Below are 22,690 nucleotides of genomic sequence, written 5' to 3'. Positions count from 1 at the left end.
TAACGTGAGGCTCAGTACTTCTAATAATACAATTCAAGGACTTTATGTTATGGCTTAATACAAATAGAGTGTTGGCTATTGAGTGGTATAAAAATAAAATAAATACAGAAATAAATAATATATTAAATGAGAAAGCCATGTACATTTTAATACCTGAAATTTGAAAGCTGTATCTGAATTGACAGGTCCTTCAGATAACATGCAGATACTACAACTTCAGGTTCTTAATAAAGCAAAAGGAAGAAAACTGGAAGAGTTTAATAAACAGCTGGAAGAGAGAGCACAGCAGATTAGGTATCTGTCTCATCAGCTTGCAATTGTGAAAGGTAAATCTCTTGGTTCTGGGGGTGGCTGCTGCAGAGGGTGGGTTTGGTCCATGTGGATACTAGGTTTCTTGGAAATAAAAGATGAGCAGCTATCCTTCTATTGGGTAACCTGGAGAGGGCACAGTGTGTGTCCCAGTGTCCTTTGCTTTTCAGTTTTCTAGTTGTGGATGGGATAGGGGCAAGTGTGCTTGAATTATGGGGGGAAAGGTAGGAGATCCTTGGGGGGGGGGAAGCAGAAGCACCATGCTCTGCCTCCTCCCTCAGAAGTTTTGACAAATCATGGCCCCCTCCATAGTTTTCTTAAAAATGAATGTTAAGGGGGCCAGGACAGTCCTGCGCCCCGCCCCCCCCCCCCCCGGCCAATAATTCAACTACTGGGGTGGACATGGGCTGGGATATCTAATAAGATCAAAAGCAGCTGTAGCATCTGGTGCTTTTGTAGGCATTATCTACTGAAGTGAGTGACTACATTGTGGAATACCTGGCTGGGTTCAGCTGGTAACATCCTTTCCAGGACAAAAATGGACAGTGTCATAGTATATGTGCATATTATCTACTCTGCAAAGATCCTAACTTGTATGTGATACGGGGGACACACCTTCTGATGTCATTAATTCACAAACCAATGTATTTGGGCAGTAAATCACTAGTAATTCAAAATTCAGCTCCCTATTTGTCCTTATTTCGCGGTGTTGAGGACATGGCTATGTGAGATAGAATAAGGTAGAATTAACTAAGGGGCTTGTTACTTACCTAGTATAATATGTTGTATGGATGAGGCTGATTGGTCTGGTCTAGGAGACTCCAATATCATGTTGTTGAAATCAAGGAAGTACAGGCTGCATCAGTGCCTGCATGGAAGACCACTGGAAGGCCCATGTTAGCCACTGACCTTTCTAAAGGAAGAGAGGGATATATATAGATATATCTAACTCTCTAGCTCATATATATATATATATATATATAGTTAATTCTACCTTATTCTATCTATATATATATATATATATATATATATATATGAGAGAGAGAGATGGATCCAAAACACTCTTTTGCATGTGGAATGGGTCTTCCACTCATAGAAGGGCAACTTTTACAGAAGCATTTAGTGAACAACACTAATGGCTATTTTCCTTCATGGTTTTTTGGCTAACATAGGAACATAAGAAGTTACCTTATACTGAGCCAGACCATTGGTTTATCTAACCCAGTATTGTCGATACTAACTGGCAGCAGCTCTTCAGAGTGTCAGGCAGGAATTTTTCCACCCCTACTTGGAGGTGCCGAGAATTGAACTTGAGACCTTCTGCTTGCAACACATGTGCTCTTCCACTGAGCCACGGTCCCTCTTCGGCTACAAAACATAATATACTCTGCCTTGGCAGAGGTGTGTCTAAGACTGAGAAATAACAAACAAACAAATGCCAGAACTGGGTATTAACAGGACAGAACAAGAGTCAGTAGTTAGGTGCCAGTTGCTAAGAATAAGTGAGGAACCAAAAACAATAGCCCTCTTTCATTTCATTGTCTGCAATACCTTGATGTTAATTAAATTAAACTACACTAATAAGGATTTGAAGTTTATATTCTTTCATTTGGTTTGGAGGCAAGCTGTGTGTTTCTTCTTCCCCTGCTGGTCACTGCATTTGTAACATTCTTTGCATTGCTGGTTAGAGATGGCTTGCTCTAGTTAACATATGTACTAGCCTTAGATCAAAATCCCAGTGTGACGCTAAAATAGATACCATTCACAGTTTTCCTCCTTCCCCTTTTTCTATATGTATAACAAGATAAATCACAAATGTTGACATCCTAGTCCTTTTCTCTCAAAAGGCTGTGTTGCATCTTTCACATAAGTAACTTCATTATGTGATTTAAATATTTCTCTCTCTTTTAAAGACGAAAAGGATGGCATGTGTCTTAGTCTCCAGGAAAGTCAAACTCTCTATCAGAATAGCAAGGAAAGGGAAGTTCAACTTGAAGGCCAAATAAAAGCACTTGAAACTCAAATTCAAACTCTAACTGCCAATGAGGAGCAGGTATTGTGATTATCTCATTCTTGTTGCTGTTCAAAATTCTGTCAGTGTTCACATCATAAGATATTTATAGCTGCCTATTAAAAATAATGCTTGGAAGGTGTGTTGTATGAGTTGGAAGTTTGTGGTATTTGGCATGAGCACAATACAGGTAAAAACCCAAAGGTGTGGGACTGTGGAGATTAAAGCTCTCTGTTGCCCCACTCTCTTCCCTCAACATAGACATGCAGCCATCACCATTTCCCAGGGAAACCAGGAATGTGCTTTCTCTCTTTGGAAAAGCTGAACAGGGAGATAATGAGGTTGCTGGGGATAGGAAGGATATCACAGTCTATATCTGCTTGCTGTTGCAGCAACATGGGCACAATGTTTGGCCCATAGTGCCCCTTAGAGCCAAGTGAAGATAATGAGAAATGGAGACCATGCCATCTAACGTTGCGGCACAATTCCCCCCCCCCTTTTTTGCTGGTTCCGAGGAATAGATTTGCAGTGGTAGGCTTGGGCTGGGTTTAGAGCATGGCAGGCTGACGTTGCTATTGTTCCCCCACCCCACCCCCATACTTTGCAAAGCTAGCTCTTGTGCACTCCCATGTCTAGGGGGAAAGAACAAAAAGGGAAAATTATGTCAGATCAGTTCTGTTACACTGAAGCTCATGCATGGCAAGGAGATGTGAGCGAAGGTGTTTTGAAGATAAGATTTAGTAATACAAATTTCCCAACCAAAGGAGGCCAGTTTGCTTTTGATGCATACAAGAAAAGGGGGTTGGGAGTGGGGAGGCAGCCACTATCCCATGCTGGTACATGTGGGATAGTCCCCGTTCAGTATGATTTTAATCTTTTCCTCCCAAGATGTGTGTCAGATTTGCCAACTGTTCTCTTCCTTCATAGCCCGATGGTTGATTTCTGCAAGCACATATATGTTTCTGTCTATTACTAGAAATTTGTGACTTACAGTTAATTCCATTGTGGAGCTTTACCTGAACTATACATTGATGGTTGCTTATGTTAAAGGCAGCCCACATTTGAAAGAATGTGTTACGAACTAACAGATGTGCTTGTTGTTTTGTTTCGTAGCTGATCAAACAATCCAAAGTAGCAGAAGTTGCCATGGAAAGCTTGCAGCAGCAGCTCCTGGAACTTAGGCGCTCTGATGCTCTTCAGCGTGCAAGAGAACAGCATGAGGCTATTGTTGCCGCTCTCAAACAGAAATATGAAGAACAAGCCTTATCTTTGCAGCAGAAACTTGATGCTAGGCACATAGCACTCCAGGAGCAGGTCAGACTGGGGCTTACAAAATGAAAATAGTTACAGAAGGCACGTAAACTTGTGACGTTTTGCTTTCTCCATCTGATAAAACTAAAAGAAATAGGGTAACCCGCCTCACACTTCTGGCTTCCAGCCATAGTACTGCTTTTAATGGTGAAGATCAAATCCACCTAATCATTTTCCTTAAACTGAGGGACTTCTTGGCTTCCTATGTTTACACTACAAGGCTGTGAACCTCAAATGAGGTTCATCTGAACAGGCTCTGCAGCATCCTCTCTAAAGTAAAAAGTCTGCAACATTGGAAGGTTTGAGAGTGAGTTCATCTACTACATATCCTCAAAGAGCTGGGGGAGATGAAAATTAATGTCTTAAGATGTTGTTGGCACCATATTGGTGTGTGTTAGTTGTGTGTTTGAATAGCTAGTGCTCATAGAGGCAAAAATGCCCAACAGAGCAACCTTATGCATGTTTATTTAGAAGCATGCCCCACTGTGTACAGTGGAGCTTGTTTACAGGTAGCTGTGCATAGGATTGCAGTTGGAATGTCATGAGATGATTCCTGCAAGGTGCAAATTCTGGCATGGTCAAAAGTTTTGGTGGTTGATTTTCAGCAAATAGTCTCAAACATATCATGTACGTGTGTGTGTGTATACACACACACACACACACACACACTATATATATATATACACACACACACACATACACGCACGCACGCATACACACAATAATACTGGGCAACCCACCACTTGAAATCAGTCTGAAGACAGTGGACCAATGTACATTATTTATTATACCGCCCATTGTATGAGAATGCTAGAACTAGACTTTGTAACTTGTTGGATGTCTTTTCTGAGTTTTCAGCTTATGTAATGATTTGCTGCTTCTTGTCCAATCAAGACAAATTTTGTCATTTACAGAATTTATTTCTTTATAAAATTTGACATGAATTTATCCAGTAAATTGATGTTGCTTGTACTGGTGATTATTTGATGTAACTATTTTGCTTTAAACTTGCTGGTAGACGATTTTCCTGCATTTTTATGCCCAGTTGACCTGCATTTTTACCTCAGTGTTTTATTTGCACTTTCTGATATGATGCCTAAATTGTCCTTTATTCACATTGTGATTTTTATATATCGTAGTAATTTATAGTTATAAATAATACATTGACTTGACTTGACACCAACCTCCGGATGTTAGCAAAATGAACTTAATAGCCCGTGAAGACCCTTGCACATTTAAAAAGAATACTGGCATGAAATATTCTATGCTGATCAGAGTAGGAAGATATCTTCAGTTCAGCTAATCCATACTATATGCTCATTGTGAACATAATAAACTAAGGAGTGCCTTTAGGTATTTGTTATGTATAACAAATGGTTAACCAGTGCAAATGCCTTTCTACAGCAGATGTCTGTGGTTCTGTGTAGATTATGCAGCAAGAGAATATGTTTTTCTTAGGCCCAATTTGCCCACGCAAACAGAGGTGATGACTGTTCTAACTTGGGCATACCCCTGGACTACTGGTGATTGTCATCATATGTTGTTGTTGCAGTTGCAGTGCTGGGAGACCTACTGTATGTGAACAGCTTGCTGAATGAAATAATGTCTGCCTTTTTTTTCAAGCAGTTCCTCACTGCTGCTCGCATGTGTGAATTGAGCTTTTAAGGTTTCCACAAAATTGGATAGATTTTGCTAGCACACAGTACTGGTTGTCACAGCAAACATAAAATAAATGGAACATGCATCACTGATGTTTCGTTGGAAGGCCTCTCCTGTAGTTGTGTGCCTCTGGTTGATCTTATGCTGCCAGTATTAAATTATTTTCTTTTCGTTACCATATATGGATATATTATTTCTATCCTGTTAAAGTACCTTTAGGTTGCAATCCTGTGGATGCTTACCTGGGAGTAAGCCCCATTGAACTCAAATGGGACTTGCATCTGAGTAGATATTTATAGGATTGCACTGTTGACTTAATTTTTATAATATAAGATTTCCTGTCAAATGAATTTTAATGAGTTTTCAGTTAGCTGTTGCAAACAACAACTACATGTCTATACAATATGAAAGAAAAATAGATACAAAATAGACCATCCCTTTGTCTGTCTTCAGCTCAGTATCTATGAACTTAAACATATATAGGCTGAGACAGCTTTAAAAAACCTTAAGCTGTTTTGAGAGTGAGCTCAGCAATGCATTTAGCTAGTGGATTAGAAGTGTTTGTAAAAACGAGAATTAGGGAAAGGAAAACAAATCAGGAAGGAGAAAGGGAACATACTGACACAATTAATAGTTATAGAAACATTCTAAAAAGGTGACTATATCTCTTCAAAAGTTCCAATTGTCTAAATGCAGCCTTGTCTTGTATGGTGAATGTTCCCAAATCTTCATGTTGGTTATAAATGTTAGGATGTGAGTGGGAGGGTGTGTGCTGAGTTTTCCATTTCAGTAAAACAATGGGTTTGTTGTTGGGGAGAGCAATACTATGGTCCCTGGACAGCATCTGGGGTGCCATAGGAAACTGTGGATCACCTCCTTCATGCCCATAGACAGAACTATGAGCACGGAGGAGGAGATCCAGTCGTGGATCTTCCCTCCTCCACTCCCTCCCTGCTGCAGAAAGCTTCTGTTACAAGGTCGCAACTGCGACCTCATAAGAGCAGTTGGAGAGGGTGACAAAGGGGTGTGCCGGTGGGCGGGGAGTGGAGAGGCCGCAATAGGCAATATTTTATGGGCTCTCCAGTCCCCCACCTGACCCACTGAAAGGTAAGTCGGCTAGACAGGTTGAGAGACCCATCTAGATGCCTTTTGCATCTCTCCTCTCACCCTGCCTGGCTCTTGCTGGCATGGGATAGGATAAGGTGGAGGGCTTCTAAGACAATTGGGAGTGAAATCCATAAGGTTGCACCCTATGTGAAAAAAGGCTGTGCACAATAAGGTCTGTTAGACCACCAGTAAATATCTAGATGTTTATCACCACCCCTCATCCCCAATAAAATTACCTGTATGCATATAAAATGATGAACAGTCCCTAGGCAAGGTTGACATATCTCTTGTTTTTAATCTGTAAAATTGTTTGGTTTGGTTTTTTATTCTCCCAGAACATCTATAAACAACTAGCTTCTTCATTTTTTCTGTTGCTATGCAACTTTTGGCCAACATTTATATGGTGCTGTGTATGAATAGAGCTATGTGATAAGAACTTACAGTTGTGCATCTAATTCAGGCTACTTAAAGGCCCAGTTCAGCTATCATGATCCCAGTTCAGGCATCATGATCTCAGCATGACTGCCATGGCTTTTCAGACCTGCACATCCACATATTCCATGTCTCCTCCCACTTCCCTCCCTTGGAACCAGGATCAGATCTTGGTTTGGATGGAGCCTTTCAATTACAGTTTCCTTCTGCGGAAGTCATGGGAAGCTGTGGCATAAATAAGTCAGGACGTTTTTGGCAAAACCACGTGCACATGGGGAGAGATGAGGAGGGAGGTGCCAGTGCAGTGGTCAGTAAACCAATGTTTATTGGACTGAGATTGAACCATCCCAAAGCCTTGCTTTTTTTTTTAAAGCTGACTGTTATATAAGTGAAGTATGATTATCATAGAATCATAGAATAGTAGGGCTGGAAGGGGCCTACAAGGCCATCGAGTCCAACCCCCTGCTCAATGCAGGAATCCAAGTCAGAGCATCCCTGACAAATGGCTGTCCAGCCTCGTCTTGAAGGCCTCCAGTGTGGACTATTAATGTTAGTATTGAACTTTATTGGATGACCATGTAGGCTATCTGATTGGTTTATATATGCAATGCCTTTTATCAGACAGAACTTTGCTGCCACCTGAGGGAGCATGTGAAACAACTTGAAAGAACTGTTGAAGAAAGTAGATTAGAAAAAAACGAAGTAATCAATCGGCTCTCAAGAAGTCTAGAAGAAAGCCAGAACCAGTGTGCCAATCTCCTACAAACAGGTTTGTCATATTGGTATTCGTTGTAAGAGCAAAACATATCCAAACTTTAGGAATCCTTTATTATAAGAGCATTTGCATGAAGAATCACAATGGTGTTTAAATGGTCACCTTTGGGGTTCTTATAGATGGATATGAAAAAACCTTACTTTAGTTCCTTCGGGGCAACTGTCTGTTAGACCATTCACAAAGCTTTAGGAAACGGAGTGTAGAAAATGTCAGCTTTTCAGCACTGAAAGCTAAAAACAGGCTAAACAACGTCAGCAGAACAGGGCAGATGAGGTTGTTTTATTACTTTCACTACCTAAGCACTGTTTTGATGGATCTTAAGCTCAGCTGGCCATGCCTTCAGTTCATCTAAGTCTGTGGTTTTTTAATTGTTTCTACAAAACCATGGGGTTCCTCAACAAAACGATCACAAGTTGTGCAACAGACTGATTCTTGTCTGACATTGCCACTCTTTTTCTGTAGTAGACAGCTACAAATGATGACTGTCTACGTTTGAGGGTGTATTTTCAGCTAGTGGAGGATGACAGGTACTCAACAAGCTTGGGCAGCAGCACCTTCAAACTCTGCATGCTCTGGAATATATTCTGCAATCCTTTGAAAAGCATATCAGATTCCATGGCAAGTGTGCAGGCACTCCTTGGTAAATGTATCAGTGTGGAAACGGTTCTCTGAGAGTAGGGAATTTTGAAAGTCTTAAATTAAGATCATAGGCCACCTTCTTTTTGCTTAGAGTAGCAACCTAAAGAAGCTGCTGTATCAGTGGTCAGGTGCACATAAGTGGAGAGGAGGCCTCTTGTAAGGAGGGGAGGATGGAAAGATGCAGTAGAGGAAAACTTCCTTTTAAGTTAACTTTGCATAATAAAGTAAATAAGTAGTGATGTGTGTGACAGGCGATACTTAGGTGACATATACCTTGCCAAATCCAGACTGAAAAATATTCATGCTAGCTAAAGAAATACTGTGAAAGGCCCCTCTAAGTGTCATTAAAAGTGCAACTGTATGCATTTAAACATCTTGTTCCTTAAAAAAAAACACCTGAAGTCCTTTACCAAGCCTGCCTTGTTCGTCCTGTTTTTCTGGCATAGCTTCACAGTTTCCTTTAGCTTTGGGTGAGCTAAAGAAAAGCAAACATTTGACATGGCTTTCTTACTCATCATTACTTTCATTTAAAGTAGAAGGAAAAACTGTCAAAGCTACCACACTCTCAAGTGCTCGAAAAATTGCTTTTGCAAATTGAGAACTTGAATATATAGCCACAATGTACATATTCTCTTCCACGCATCCCTATAAAAGATAAATCTAGCATTCGGGTACGTTTAAAAATGGGACACTTTTAAATATTGCTGATTTAGAAAAGGTCACTTGATTTTTCTTTCTTTCTTAGCAATTCTTTATTTTCATAAGTTTAATTCCAATTCTTTCACTCCAGGTTTGGTAAAGGAGACAAACCAGTTACGCATGCAGCTTCAGCAAACCCAGTCTGCTCAATTGATAAGCAATGAAATGAATAAAGCTCTGCAGGTTGGTTTATTTTCCTGTTTAAAGACTTTGACTTACTTGGGCCACTATAAAAATGATAGGGTAACTTCAGGGAAGGGAAGTGCCTCCAGTAGAGAATATGACTCTGAATTTATAGGATGGGTATTTTATTCCACAGTTCCTAACAAAAACATTTTTATTTATTTAATTTCATATCCCAGTGGTTTGTTTGGGTTTGTTTGGGTAGATTCTGGCCCAGTGCAGACATGAATGCTAGCAGTGTTTAGGAGATCAGAAATGTGCTGAGGGCTCTTGTGCTTCCTATTCCCTCTCTCTTTTCTGGTTATCATTAGCTGTGTTGCTGTGCTATGTTGTGCACTGGTGCTAATCGTGATTAGCACTCTGTGCTTAGCAAATTGCTAGCTTTACTGTCTACTAAAAACAAGGAACCAAACTAACTTCCTATTTAACTTCAGCTCCCAAATGTCAGCTCAAAAATCTTACACTTAATTTGGAAAGATGCTCAGGAAAGGAGTTCAATAGTTGCAGAACTGCTGCCAAAAATACATGTCAGTGCCTACCCAGGTATGCTGAAAGCTGTTTGTAATGTGTAAAGTTGGAGATTGGACTGAAAGAGATTCATTTTTGCTATCGTCATTTATTTCAGTAGCTCTTTAAGGCAGCAATCCTAAGCTTATTAGGGACTTGATGAGGCTTACAACTGAGTAAATGTGTTAAACGTCTTCCCTAAGCATGCAAAATGCTCAAAACTCCTCATCTCATTTATTCTTACACCTATGGGTTTGTTCCATTTCGTAGGTAGAGAATGAGGTTGAGAAGGGCAGACAGTCCAAAGACTGCCCAGTGAAATCATTGTGGAAATTCAATCCAAACCTGCTTTAACATTTCATTTAAATGTATGCAACCAGAAAAAATGGCATAATTTAACTTGACATATCTATAGTCTGAAGTGTGCTGCCAATAAGAATATTCATGAGTGTGGTTATACTACTACTGAGTGCCCAGTGAAGTTACCTGTACGTACTTGAGGACCACTTTTCACATTTTGTCCATCTTCTCCAAATCCAGGAATCTCACACGTAATGCTCTTTGAGCGTCACGTTCGGATTCTCTTAGTAGTCTGAAAAATAATTTACAGTGCTCTATGATTATTCCAGAATTAGTATTAAGCATTTTTTAATTTAGTCTCTCATAGCCAGGTCCAGTCAGATGGCTGCCCAAGAGAGGCAATTGCAGGCAGTTTCAGTATCATCTTGATACTTGTCTCCATTTTAGCCATACACTCACTGTGGTGTATATAGACAGGTTGCTGCATTAGTCTGCTTAGCAGCAATAACAACAAAGGATCTTGTAGCACCTTAGAGACTAACAAATGTATTATGGCATAAACCTTCCTGGACTAGAGTCCACTTCATCAGATGTACTTTTTCATAGTACGTGTTCATAGTGATTCATTTATAGTATATGTGTTAATAAAATCCAGGCACTATAAAATATACAAACCATGAGAAACGTGTTTCTAAACATGCATTTTCCCAAGAGAGATTCTGTGCATTTGTAACCCAGAGGAGCATAAAGGGGCCCAGTGAGTAGTCTGGCAGCACTTGAGGCTGCTTCATTGCCAAAGTGAAGACCTTTTCAGTCCCTTGGATGGGAAATCCTCTGGTGCCCAAATGTGTGAGCAGGGGTGCAAGTATAATAAATATTTTAAGAGATGAAATGGAAGCATAAGTATACATTTGCTGTGACTAGCTAATGTGCCTAAAAAGTATGTAAGATGTCTGTAACATCAGAGGTGGCCTTTAGAAGTTCATATATCTGGTATTTCAGATAGCTGGGTAACTGCTGGCACTAGCAGGCTTATATTCCTCACCTGTTCTAGATTTGTTTATCTGTCTCCAGTTTATTTTCTGCATTTTTAGGAAGAGCTAAAGGAACTAAAAGGAGAAATCATTTTGTATGAATCTGCTGCAAAACATGGTGTGTTTCTCAATGACCCTGGTGGCGAACTGAATGTAGATATGACTGATTCTTATGTAGATTTGGGTATTAAAAAGGTCAACACGAAAACAAGACTACACAGGTACTGGGTGAACACTTTCTAATTAAATAATAAACAAACAGTGAAATGTTGCCCAAAGTATATAATTTTCTCCCCGTTCCCATAACTGTTGTGATAGAACTATTGTACTTTACAAATAATTGTAAAACCAGTTTTAAAAAAAGAATCCCACCCTTACATGGGGCTTGTAGTGCTTTCCTATCCAAGGGTCTGATCTTGTCTTCGTCTGTATAGTGTTAATAATGCTGTAGCGTCAGGTGTTCCCAGACCATTATCTGGGTGCCTAAAATCAGCTCCCTGTTTATCTGTATGATACATATATTTGACACATTCACACTTTACATTTCGAAGTGACTTCACCATTTTAATTTAGGTTAAACATAACCATTCTTGCTTGCTTTTTAATTTTTAATTTTTTTTATAGTCTAGAGATTTTCTTCTGTGACTTTTCTGGTACTATTATAGTAGTAGTGTTTTCTTCATAAAATAATGTTTTTGTAATAGTTGCACTATAAGATCGTATATTTAAAGCCGTTTAAACCTTCATCAAAGAATTAAAGCTTCAATTTAGTCCATTGTTGAGTCTTGTTGATTTAAGTGTGTCTCAAATAAGCACAAAGATATGTAACATTACAGCCCAAACGGACAGCTTGAGCTGCCTTCGTGGTGTTGAACATCATTTAGAGAAATATCATTTTTTGTTTTGTTTGTTTTTACAATTTATAAAGCACTTTTTTGAAAAGCCCTCAAGCAGTATTCAATAAAATATTGAAATACAATAAAGAGGCAATAGAAATGTCAAATAAAATAAGAACGGTAGCAAAGCAGATCAAGACACCATAAAAGTCAGATAATTTCTAAATGGTGCAGATTACTCCAAATTGAAGGCTTGCTTGAATAACGTGCTCTTTAGTTGTTTCTGGAAAACCTACATGGAGGTGGATAGGTAGACATATGATGATTTCACATTGTCGTTTTAGCTCTCTCCTGATAAACCTGAATGGGGGAAAGAACTATAATCAGTTATCAGGGTTAGTCAAAATGCTAATCAAAGGCCAGCAGTGCAAACGAAGCTGGAAGTTAATGGACCTATTAATGGCTCCATATAGAGTCAGCTTGTGAACTTTCCATTTTGACCTTGAGTAAGCTGCTTCCTTAAACATCTTTGCTGTGTGTCAATTTTAAACTGCTATATTGACAGCTGTATAGTCACAGAATTGCAGGGCTGGAGTGACCCAGCTTCCTACAATGAAAACTTTGCTCAAGCACCAGGTTAGCTTCTTCTGCTATATCTTTGTTGTTCAGTCGTGTCCGACTCTTCGTGACCCCATGGACCATAGCACGCCAGGCCTTCCTGTCCTGCGCTCTCTCCCGGAGCGTGCTCAAGTTCATATTCATTGCATCGGTGATGCTATCTAGCCATCTCATCCTCTGCCGTCCCCTTCTCCTTTTGCCTTCAATCTTTCCCAGCATCAGGGTCTTTTCCAGTGACTTTTCTCTTCGCATTAGGTGGCCAAAATATTTCAGCTTCAGCTTCAGGATCTGTCCTTCCAAGGAGCAGTCAGGGTTGATTTCCTTTAGGATGGACTGATTTGACCTCTTTGCAGTCCAGGGGACTCATAAGAGTCTTCTCCAGAACCACAGTTCGAAAGCATCAATTCTTCGGCGCTCGGCCTTCCTTATAGTCCAGCTCTCATAGCCATACGTTGCTACTGGGAAAACCATAGCTTTGATTATACGAACCTTTGTCAGCAAGGTGATGTCTCTCCTTCTTACTATGCTATCTAGGTTTGCCATAGCTTTCCTCCCAAGGAGCAAACGTCTTTTAATTTCATGGCTACAGTCACCGTCTGCGGTGATCTTGGAGCCCAAGAAAGTAAAATCTGTCACTGCTTCCATTTCTTCCCCTTCTGTATGCCAGGAAGTGATGGGGCCAGATGCCATGATCTTAGTTGTTTTAATGTTGAGTTTCAAACCAGCTTTTGTACTCTCCACTTTCACCCTCAACAAGAGGCTCTTGAGATCCTCTTTGCTTTCTGCCATTAGGGTGGTATCGTCTGCATATCTGAGGTTGTTGATAATTCTCTCGGCAATCTTAATTCCGACCTGTGATTCATCCAACCCGGCGTTTCTCATGATGTACTCTGCATATACATTAAATAAGCAGGGCAACAATATACAGCCTTGTCGTACTCCTTTCCCAATTTTGAACCAATCGGTTGTTCCATGTCCCGTTCTTACTGTTGCTTCTTGACCCTCGTACAGGTTTCTAAGGAGACAGGTAAAGTGGTCTAGTACCCCCATCTCTTTCAGAATTTGCCAGAGTTTGTTGTGATCCACACAATCAAAGGCTTTAGCGTAGTCAATGAAGCAGAAATAGCCATTTTTCTGGAATTCTCTTGCTTTCTCCATGATCCAGCGAATGTTGGCGATTTGATCTCTAGTTCCTCTGCCTCTTCAAAACCCAATTTGTACTTCCGTCTGCTATATCATAGTAAACCTGAAAGGCAAATGATACATAAATAAAATTGTTGGCTTCATTCTACACGTGTTTACTTGGAAGATCAGTGTGACTTAAGATTGCAGCCTGGAATCTCAAAGCTTTCCAGTATTTATAGGCTGCTAATACATGTAGTTTCTCTCCCGCACCTCTCTTTTTAATGCTCAACAGTTTTGCACTGAGTAAAGAAGTAGATGGAGGACTTTCTAAAGATGAGATCATTTTAGATCTGAAGGTTGAACTGGAACGTTTACTGAGCAGTAACAAAGCAAAGAGGAACCGGGTTTCTCGGTTACAAAATGACCTTGAAGATTGCCAGAGAACAATTGAAGAACTGAAGCAGGAGCTGGTGAAAACAAATGTACATGAGGTTTGTTTGTTTTGTATGTTTAGAAACATGGATATGTTTGGTCTTTTGCCCCTCATTTATTTATTAAAACTAAAAGCTTTTACTGCATTTTAAACAAACAAAGTCATTATACTCAATACATATGGACAGAAGAACAGTTCATGCTGTTAGATGTTGAAATTTGGTTTACCCAGTTGGGTCATTTACTGGGTTAGTTCAAGGCAGTGGCCCAAGTAGTGTTAACGGGGAATAATAAATAGTTGGTTTTCTTTATAAAAAAAACCCTGTTGCCTGTCCTTTGGCAGAAGTTAGAGAACACCTCTAAAACTCTATTACAAGAGTAGGTACTGACCTTTTCATTATCTTAACTCTCTATTCTTGCCCAAAAATACATTCCTTGTAGTACCAGACAGCTGAAATATGATCTGTATGCAGTGTTCTTACGTTATATGAGCTGCCTAGTTCTATAGCTTGCCTAACTGCCCTATGATAATATGGCTAGCATATGGCATGACTGGCTAACACTGTGTTCTGGCTATGCTGAAACTTCAGCTTTACTGCCAAATAACGTTTACCAGGAAGTAAGAGCTAATTCTGTGTTATGAGCCTTTTGGTTGCAATTTGTGCTGCTTAGACAGTATTTGAACCTGGAAAGGTACATGGGAAAGGCTGACGACATAATTATTGCTGTGCCAGGCATTGCCTACCTGGCCCTTAATCTCATTAAACTTCAGAAGTGTGGCCTATTTACTATATTTTAATGCTGCTTTTTCTGTCGTAGCAAATAAAATGCAGGCACTTAGATCAGATTCTTGGATAGCAGGGCATAGGGATGTATCCTGACAATACTGCACTGTGCTTCCAGTGAACACAAACTTTAATATAAACAAGCCAGTTAATGAGACGTGTATACAACATAGCCCAGTCTTAGCCATATTTACTCAGAAGTAAGTCCTTCTGATTTCAGGGAGGGTTCACTCCCATGGTAGGTGCATTTCGGTACTTGGCATGCTTTGTATTTTTTTGCCAAAGACACACGTAATAGCGAGTACATTGTGACAAAGATACATTTTTTGCATCTTATTACTATTGAAAACAAGTTTATTGCTTCAACTGTTTGGATGATTGTAAAATGGTAAATTCACTTATTTCGTTTCGGAAAGCATTTCATGCCTCATTTCTAAATCATTACATATGCGATATGCGCAAAAATTGTTTTGGTCCAGTACAGATGGAATGTATTTGGGTGAGTTCATAAATGCCTGTATGAAATGGTTTTTCTTTGGCAGCTATTTCAAATGAACATCTTCTCATGAGCTGAGAACTTGTTGCCCTGTGAGCCAATTTAAAGAATCCACCAAGAATTCCTACCCTCTCTTTTATGGCGGGGGTGGGGGGTTGTATTGGTCCTTTAGACTGTTAAGTATACACATGGATAGTTGTCATCTCTCATCTGTGCAGCACAAACCTATTTTGTAGTACTAATACGAGTTGTCTGGACTTATTCTGCTCTTTTTATTAGCCCAAAGGAAAAAATAAAGAGGGCCCATCTGATACCTTTCAGTCCAGTACCTCTGAAGAAATTCTGAGGCTCAAAAAGGAAAACCAGGATTTGCAACAAGAAATTGAGGTGGGTTTTTCATATTTTAATTTTCCTGCTGTCTAAAGATAGGGTGCTATGGGGATCTCACAAAATACGGCACTTCCATGTTGAGTTTGAGAGGGGGAGAAAATGTGGGAACACTTAACCCTATGATGTTGTTGCATTGTAACATTTACATCATTGGCTGCTGACAATGGCAGAAGGGATATGTTAGGATATCCATGTTTGTACATTTAATGGGGAGAGAAGAACTTGACACATTTTGAGAGAGATAAAATATCTGGAAATTTTGAAATCATGGAGGAAAATGTGGTATTTCTTTTCCAGGGAAAACCAAGACATTTGAGGTGTGTGGGGAGGAATTGAAATATATGCAATACTTACTTTCTGTAAAAAATGGAGAAAAGAGTTATTGCGGGGGAGGAGAGACTGTTCAATTTTTTCTATTTCTTTTTTTCATGGCCTTCACATCTCTGACCACATCTGTAGGTATTACCCATAATATGTATTTTTTTCTTGAGGCGGGACATGTTAATAGTTTTAAAGCTGATACAATTTTAAATTGAGTTTATTTTTATAATTTAAAATTATAATATAATTGTGAACCGCCCAGAGAGCGTCGTCTGTTGGGCGGTATAGAAATGAAATAAATAAATATTTCTCTCTTATTTTTGTTTGAACAGAGTTATAATGCGCGTATTCAGGAACTTATAGAAAACCAGGAAAAACTGAAAAATGCAAATCAAGAGCTTTGTAGTCAAATGAGAGAGATGATTCAGGACTTTGATCGGGATAAGCAAGAAGCCCTAGACAGGTACTTGGATTTGGGGAAGCCAACAAGATTGGACTGTGTTGGTCTATAAATATTACTTTGTGCTTTTCTCTGTAAACAAATAGAAGTAGATAACTAGTTGGATTGGATTTAGAAGATCTTTGTTGCTTGGGACTCCTCTATATTAGTAATGTTTTGCAAGTGTATCCATAGCATTGGTAAGAACCATCTTGTTACCCCTTAGGTCAGCATTGTGTTTCTGATATCAGAGAGTTGTAGGAGCTGGCTGTGTGTTCCAACCCTTGTTGAGCACTTGTGGAGGCTTACTGTTTAGAGCTAGACTTTGCAAAGTGATGGAGGCAAGCATCTCTGCTAGAACCATGTGCTAAGTGTTCCTCTGTACCTGCTAATAATGTTTTTCCATTAATTTATTTAAAATTCCATGGCATGCCTCAAATTTCAAGTGGTAGTTATTTGTTGTGGCTTTCTATTTATTATTGTTCAGTATATGGGCTTTTCCTTCTTTGCAATAAATCTAAATTTACTATTCCTTTATAACATCATCCTATCCAGAGAATGGTACAGCTCATCTTTTTCAGGCCATTGTTACCACATGTCCTATCGTTACACTTGTACAGTCAAGAACCACAGATCAGGGTCTTTAACCTAGAATTGTGGTGCACCATGAAGGAATTGGTTCCCCTTGCTGGTGCACTGAGTAAAGATGCAGCAAGCCAGGGATCTAGGGTACTCCAATACATGGTTTACTGTAAGGCAAAATGTATGTGTGGCATTCAACTTAAACTAGCAATGATTGGGTTAATAACAGAGAGAGGGCAGGTGTCTGGACAAATTTGGCTAAGGGGAAGAGCAAGGGGGAAGTGTGTGTATGAATGAGAGGGACTATTGCTGAATAAGGAAGTAGGAGGGGAAAAGAAACCAGATAGACAAAATGGAAGCTGTATGGAGTTGAGAAAGAATCCAAAATACAAGTAACACCTCCCGAAGCGGTACAGGTGGCCTCTTAGAAATCTGGATAGGCAAGAGGAGAAACCAAATTAGGAAGGGGCAATAAGGCTGCAACGCAGATATTGCATGTTCCAAAGAGAGATGGTACATGTGTTTTTTTCCCTCAAACGTCTACTATCAACTGGGAGAACTCAGTGCAGATTATAAGTCCTGCACTCCAGTTAATCAGCTATCACTTCCTTTCTAGCCCCAGGTTGTCTTATGAACACCCAGGGGCAATGATGGGGGAGTATGGGCACTGCCAAGCCCTTGGGTTCAACGGGAACCCCTCTACAAACCCGGTACAAAAACAGAATAGAAAGATAAGAAAGAAAAAGCTGACTGTTCTACTTGGAATCTCCCCTTAAAGAGGTGGTTTTTGCAGGAAGGGCTTTGCTAAGGAACAGGAGGGAGCTGATGATGGTTGGGTTAAATTTTCTCTCGGTGAGTGTGGGGTGCAAAGATATGCTGGTTCCAAAAAGGGTGTTGTGTACGTCTTTTAAGTGTAAAGTTTTCCAGATCCTGATGGGTGATGATGGATGGTGAAGCACCCATCGCATGGTGTTTACATTGGGACTGCAGTGCTTCCTGTACAGTGCCTTTTACTTCTTAGGGCCCTCATAGCCAATTTAATGGTACACCATGAGGCTTCATTACTTTAGAAAGGGAAGGAAATGCTTGCTTAATGATTTCCAGAGGTGCCACAACAGTTGAACAACGAAAGGGCTTTCATCCTTGCTTCAGGTCCTTGGTTCCGCTTCCCATGACATTCAGACAAGAAACAATCTTTTGAGCTCGATATCTGTGAGGGAAAACATGCAAAATGTGGGTGGAAATGTGGTCTTTGGCATCTCCATGCACATGGAATACTACATGTTCGGGAGTATACTGAAAATAACTAGTTCTTTTCCTATCACCCTGACATTTGGTTAAAAGGTAAATAAATGCCTAAGAAATTATGAAAGGGGATGTGCATAGGATACCTTGGCTTGGTACTTTCTGCTTTCGCTGCTTACTCTACATGTGACTTCAGTTGTCCTCCATTTGAGTCCATGCTTTCTCCCATGCCTCAGTTGGCTTTGAGGAATGATTTATGCATTACATTTTTATCCTGCCTTCGTCTAAGGAGCTCAGGGTAGTTTAAATAGGGTTTTCCTATTTGTCCCCACAGCAAATCTCTCATATAGCTTAGGCTGATAAAGAGAATGAGGAGGTCACCAGCAGGATTCATTGCTGAACAGGAACTTGAATCTGTCTCCCTTGTCACACTTTAAAACTCTATCCAGCATGCCACACCAGCTCTCTGTTATGATATTGTCTTCCTTCAATGTCCTATAATGGCTATTGGAACTTCTAGACTATGGAATGTAGAAAGCAATATTTTTGTATCTGTCCTATTTAAAGGGTAACTTTTCATAGATGCAAAAATAGATTTGTTTTTACATTTGCACTGATAATGTGCTGGCCAGTGGCCATCCATTACAGTCTGCTGAAGGAGAAGAGTACATGGAGGATTTTTGATCTCTCTGTGTTGGAATGCCACCCACGCACCTTGGCTGTACTTTTTTGCTCTGTACATACAAGGCCTGAGACTCCTTGTATGCATGTGTAAACCAAAAACCCAAGCAAAAAGCAATTCTGAACTATTCTTTTGTACAGTACCTTTTAAAGCCTTTTTCTTCTTCCTGCTCCAGGTGTGAAAGAACCTATCAGCAACATTATGAAGATGTGAAGAAAAAGCTCTGTGAAGAGCTTGCAGAAAGGCATGCTGCAGAAAAAGAAGAACTCGTGCATGCTTATGAAGAGAACATTACCCAGTTAAAGTAAGATTATTTTTGCCCTGCTAAATTAGAATATCTGCCTGAAACCTGTTTCATTTTCAGACACGTTGCTTTATTAGACAAGAACTGCTTTTGAAAAAAAAAATGTAATGTCTTGTTTTTTCAAGGGCTTGCATTGATGAGTTGAACAAAGAGATGATTACAGTGAAGGAATGTTACATTACAGTCTGCAGAGAGAGAGATGAACAGGAGGCCACTCTGAAGGCAGCATTTGAACAGGAGCAGCAAGCAAAGGACGAGAAGGTAGATGCAAAAGTATCCTTTACTCCAGAGATAATGATTGCAGAGCAACTATACTAAAGATGGTTCTGAACAGAGAAATTAGTGATTTGTATTTGTAAAATCTTTGGGAACGTGTGCTTTGGGGGCAGAGCAAATATAACACTGCCCATATCTTAATGATAGTTAAATGATTTGGGACAGGCCATGAATTCACACACTCCTTCCCACCAGTCCTTCAACTCTCAAGCAGGAAATCCTCCTATCTGTCCCTTGCTGGCCTTTACTGTGATAAGCTATACTTGCACCTACCTTAATCATGGTTAGTATTAACTAGAGTTTGTAGCTAGAAAGCACTCCTTAAAGTGAACTAAAGTGAACTTTTAACTTGTAAACGCCTCAGAGAACTTTTGTTATTATGTGGTTTATCTACTGCCCTAGGTAAGATAATAGATTTTAAATATTTTTATTAGGGCTGCGAGAATTACTTGATCAGTAGAATAATCAACTAAGGGTGCGATCCTATGGCTGCTAGACAATGGCTAGACGGCCATAGCATTGTTTGGTTTCCGGGAACCGACCCCGGAGCCTGTGCTCCGAGGTCAGCTCCTGGAAAACTGCCTCCCTGCCACCTTGTAGGGGCGCAGATTGTCCCTGGGCTCTGCGCTCATAAGAGCAGTGTGGAGCGGGGCAAAAGGGGGCATTCCCGTGGGCGGGGAGTATGGAAGTGCCAATACAACACTTCCTATGTGTCATCCGGCCCCCTGCTTTGAAGTCCCATGGCTAGACAGCCAAAATCTGTCATTTAGCCATGAATGCAGGGCGGCCAGAACATGGAGGAGAAGATCCCCTCTGCACTCTACCCATCCTGCATTAAATAGGCGGTCGCCTCCTAGATCGGAGGAGGCGATAGGATTGTTCCCTAAAGCTGTAAGCACAGATCAGAACTTTCTCCTAGCTTAACTTATGTGACTGAGATGGAAACAAACAGACACACTTATTGAAAACTCAGTATGGAAGTTGTCAGTCCGTTAACCATCATAATTGGATTGGGAGGAAGCTGCAGGATCTCGCTCACAGGAATACACTAGCTACTAACATTTTTAAAATTAGTTTCAAATCCTGTTTAATAGTGAACACTGGTTAGCATTAATTACGGAGTTCATGCCAAAGATGGGAGGGGCTAGGTTATGGGGAATGTACAATCTGGTGTTCCAGTTGATCCCTGAACTATTCTTAATGGTTTAGGAGTGCTGCATTTCTGTAGGATCTGCCATTAGAATCTGGATCTTTGATAATACTTGCTGAGATCTGAATTTATTTTTAAGCTCTTCTTGCTGTGGTATAATATTTCAATAGAAAAGATTCTATATTTCAGATTCCCACATTTCTGAAAATGAAAATAATAAAATAGTCTTTCCTCCTTACTATGAGTGGTAGCTGTAAATTTTAAGTTACCTCAGCCTTAAGGGAATCAATAGTCTTCCTTCAGTATCCTCAAAATTTAACTTTAGGTTGACCACATGGCTTTCAGTTAAGCATATTCAATCAGTTGACAGCCCTATTTTTTTACTGGAGAATAATTTCTTATATCTGAGCAGGTCTGTTGCAAAATTTATAGGAGATTCGTAAGTGAGAAAATGTCAGCTATAGTTATTTTTATTCGTAATATTCATCTGAAAGTATGAACCTTTTCAGAAAGCTACTTGGATGCAGCTCTGTTGTCTTTACAGCCATAGAAAGAAAGTAGTAATTAGGTGCCAGTGTTTTGTGATTTTTTTGAGCATGTTAGTGTAAAGAAAACTGAGAGAAAAACAGACATAGCCATTAAGGGCGCAATCCTATGCGGATAGTTGGCTACCTTCAAACTTGGAGGTGACCAACTATCCAATGCAGCGTGGGCGGAGCACAGAGGGGAACCTCTTCTCTGCACTCTGGCCACACTGTATGACTGACTAGACCAGGGGTCCTCAACCCCCGGGCCGCGGACCGGTACTGGGCCGCGGCCTGTTAGGGACCAGGCCGCAGTAGGGGTGTGGGAACCCCCTCTTACCTTGGGTCCGCAGGGGTGGGGAGGTGATCTGTCCCTCCCCCCGACCCCGGAATCCTCACTGGCCCTGCCCGGCTCCGTTCCGCGGCGAGTCTGCAGAGCTGCCGGCCGGCTCCAGCCCTGTTCTTTGTAGTAATAGCCCATTACTGCAAAGAACAGGGACGCAAATGGCATCCGCATAGCGGACGCCATTTGCATCCCAGCGGCCGGAAGTCTTCCCCCGGCTGGAGCCAGCCGGCAGGTCCGCAGCAAGTCCAGGGCCAGCGAGGATTCGGGGGGGGGGGGAGCGACAGATCACACACACCCCCCCGCGGACCCAAGGTAAGGGGGGTTCCCACACCCCTACTGCGGACCGGTCCCTGGTCCCAAAAAGGTTGGGGACTGCTGCTAGACGGCCAATTTCAGCTCTCTAGCTGCAGGACTTCAAAGAGAGGGGGTGGGGAGCCTGGATGACGGATAGGAAGCATCATACCAGCACTTCCACGCTTCACGCCCCGTGGAATGCCCCCTTTTGCCCCACTCCATGCTGCTATTCCGAGGTGGCAGGCAGGTGGTTTTCCGGGAACCAAACAATCCTATGGCTGTCTAGCCGCTGTCTAGTAGCCATAGGATTGCTCTCTGAGGCATTTTTGTTTGTGATCTTGCTTTCCTAGAGTGCCTTGTATATGGTGGTACCATCAACGTACATTGTGTCTTATAGAATAACATAAGCGAAAAAGATAGCTCCTTGCCCCAGTGTGCTTACAGGCTAAACTTTGATGGTGGTGGGTTGACAACAAAGGAAGTGAAATGCAAGGCTAATGAATTAGGGGCAGGGAGGTAGGCAAGAGTAACATGGGATGAAAGTAATCAAATGCAATTGCACACATACTTAAATTTCATTTTGGTTGAGGATAAGGATTGAGGTGTTAAGTCAAGGAATCCATGGGAAAGTGGTCAGTGGGCTCACTCCCAGATAAATGAGCATAGGCCATTAGCCTGTGTGGTACCGCAAGGTTCTGTCTTTTCCTCATGCTTTTTAACATCTACATGAAACCACTGGGGGAAGTCATCAGGAGGTTTGGGCTGAAATGTCATCAGGATGCAGATGATACTCAGCTCTACCTCTCATTTCCATCTGCACATCCCAGGGAGGCTGTGGAACTCTTGAACCCTGGTCTGGAGGCTGTTTTGGGATGGATG

At 40.9% G+C, this 22,690-nt stretch overlaps 1 protein-coding gene across 8 annotated transcripts in view; it reads left to right on the top strand.

Moving 5' to 3' along the window:
* The window catches only part of CEP152 (centrosomal protein 152), a 60,696-nt gene that overhangs the window by 23,032 nt on the left and 14,974 nt on the right, over window positions 1-22,690 (top strand). For 7 of the 8 annotated variants that reach the window (XM_084817126.1, XM_084817125.1, XM_084817120.1 and 4 more), the window contains 11 exons: window positions 186-326; window positions 2,223-2,362; window positions 3,434-3,634; window positions 7,451-7,598; window positions 9,034-9,125; window positions 11,027-11,187; window positions 13,838-14,036; window positions 15,538-15,645; window positions 16,302-16,432; window positions 19,093-19,221; window positions 19,347-19,482. In XM_084817126.1, coding sequence (XP_084673252.1) covers window positions 186-326; window positions 2,223-2,362; window positions 3,434-3,634; window positions 7,451-7,598; window positions 9,034-9,125; window positions 11,027-11,187; window positions 13,838-14,036; window positions 15,538-15,645; window positions 16,302-16,432; window positions 19,093-19,221; window positions 19,347-19,482 — 1,586 coding nt within the window. The remainder of the gene's footprint in view (window positions 1-185; window positions 327-2,222; window positions 2,363-3,433; window positions 3,635-7,450; window positions 7,599-9,033; window positions 9,126-11,026; window positions 11,188-13,837; window positions 14,037-15,537; window positions 15,646-16,301; window positions 16,433-19,092; window positions 19,222-19,346; window positions 19,483-22,690) is intronic. The other variant, XM_084817122.1, reaches the window with a different exon arrangement.

Source organism: Heloderma suspectum, chromosome 11, assembly GCF_057233095.1.
Source record: "Heloderma suspectum isolate Gila_16-S chromosome 11, 16-S_ref, whole genome shotgun sequence".
NCBI classification, from domain to species: domain Eukaryota; kingdom Metazoa; phylum Chordata; class Lepidosauria; order Squamata; family Helodermatidae; genus Heloderma; species Heloderma suspectum.
The sequence above is the reverse complement of the archived record's forward strand: the minus strand, read 5'-3'. Positions and strand labels throughout refer to the sequence as shown.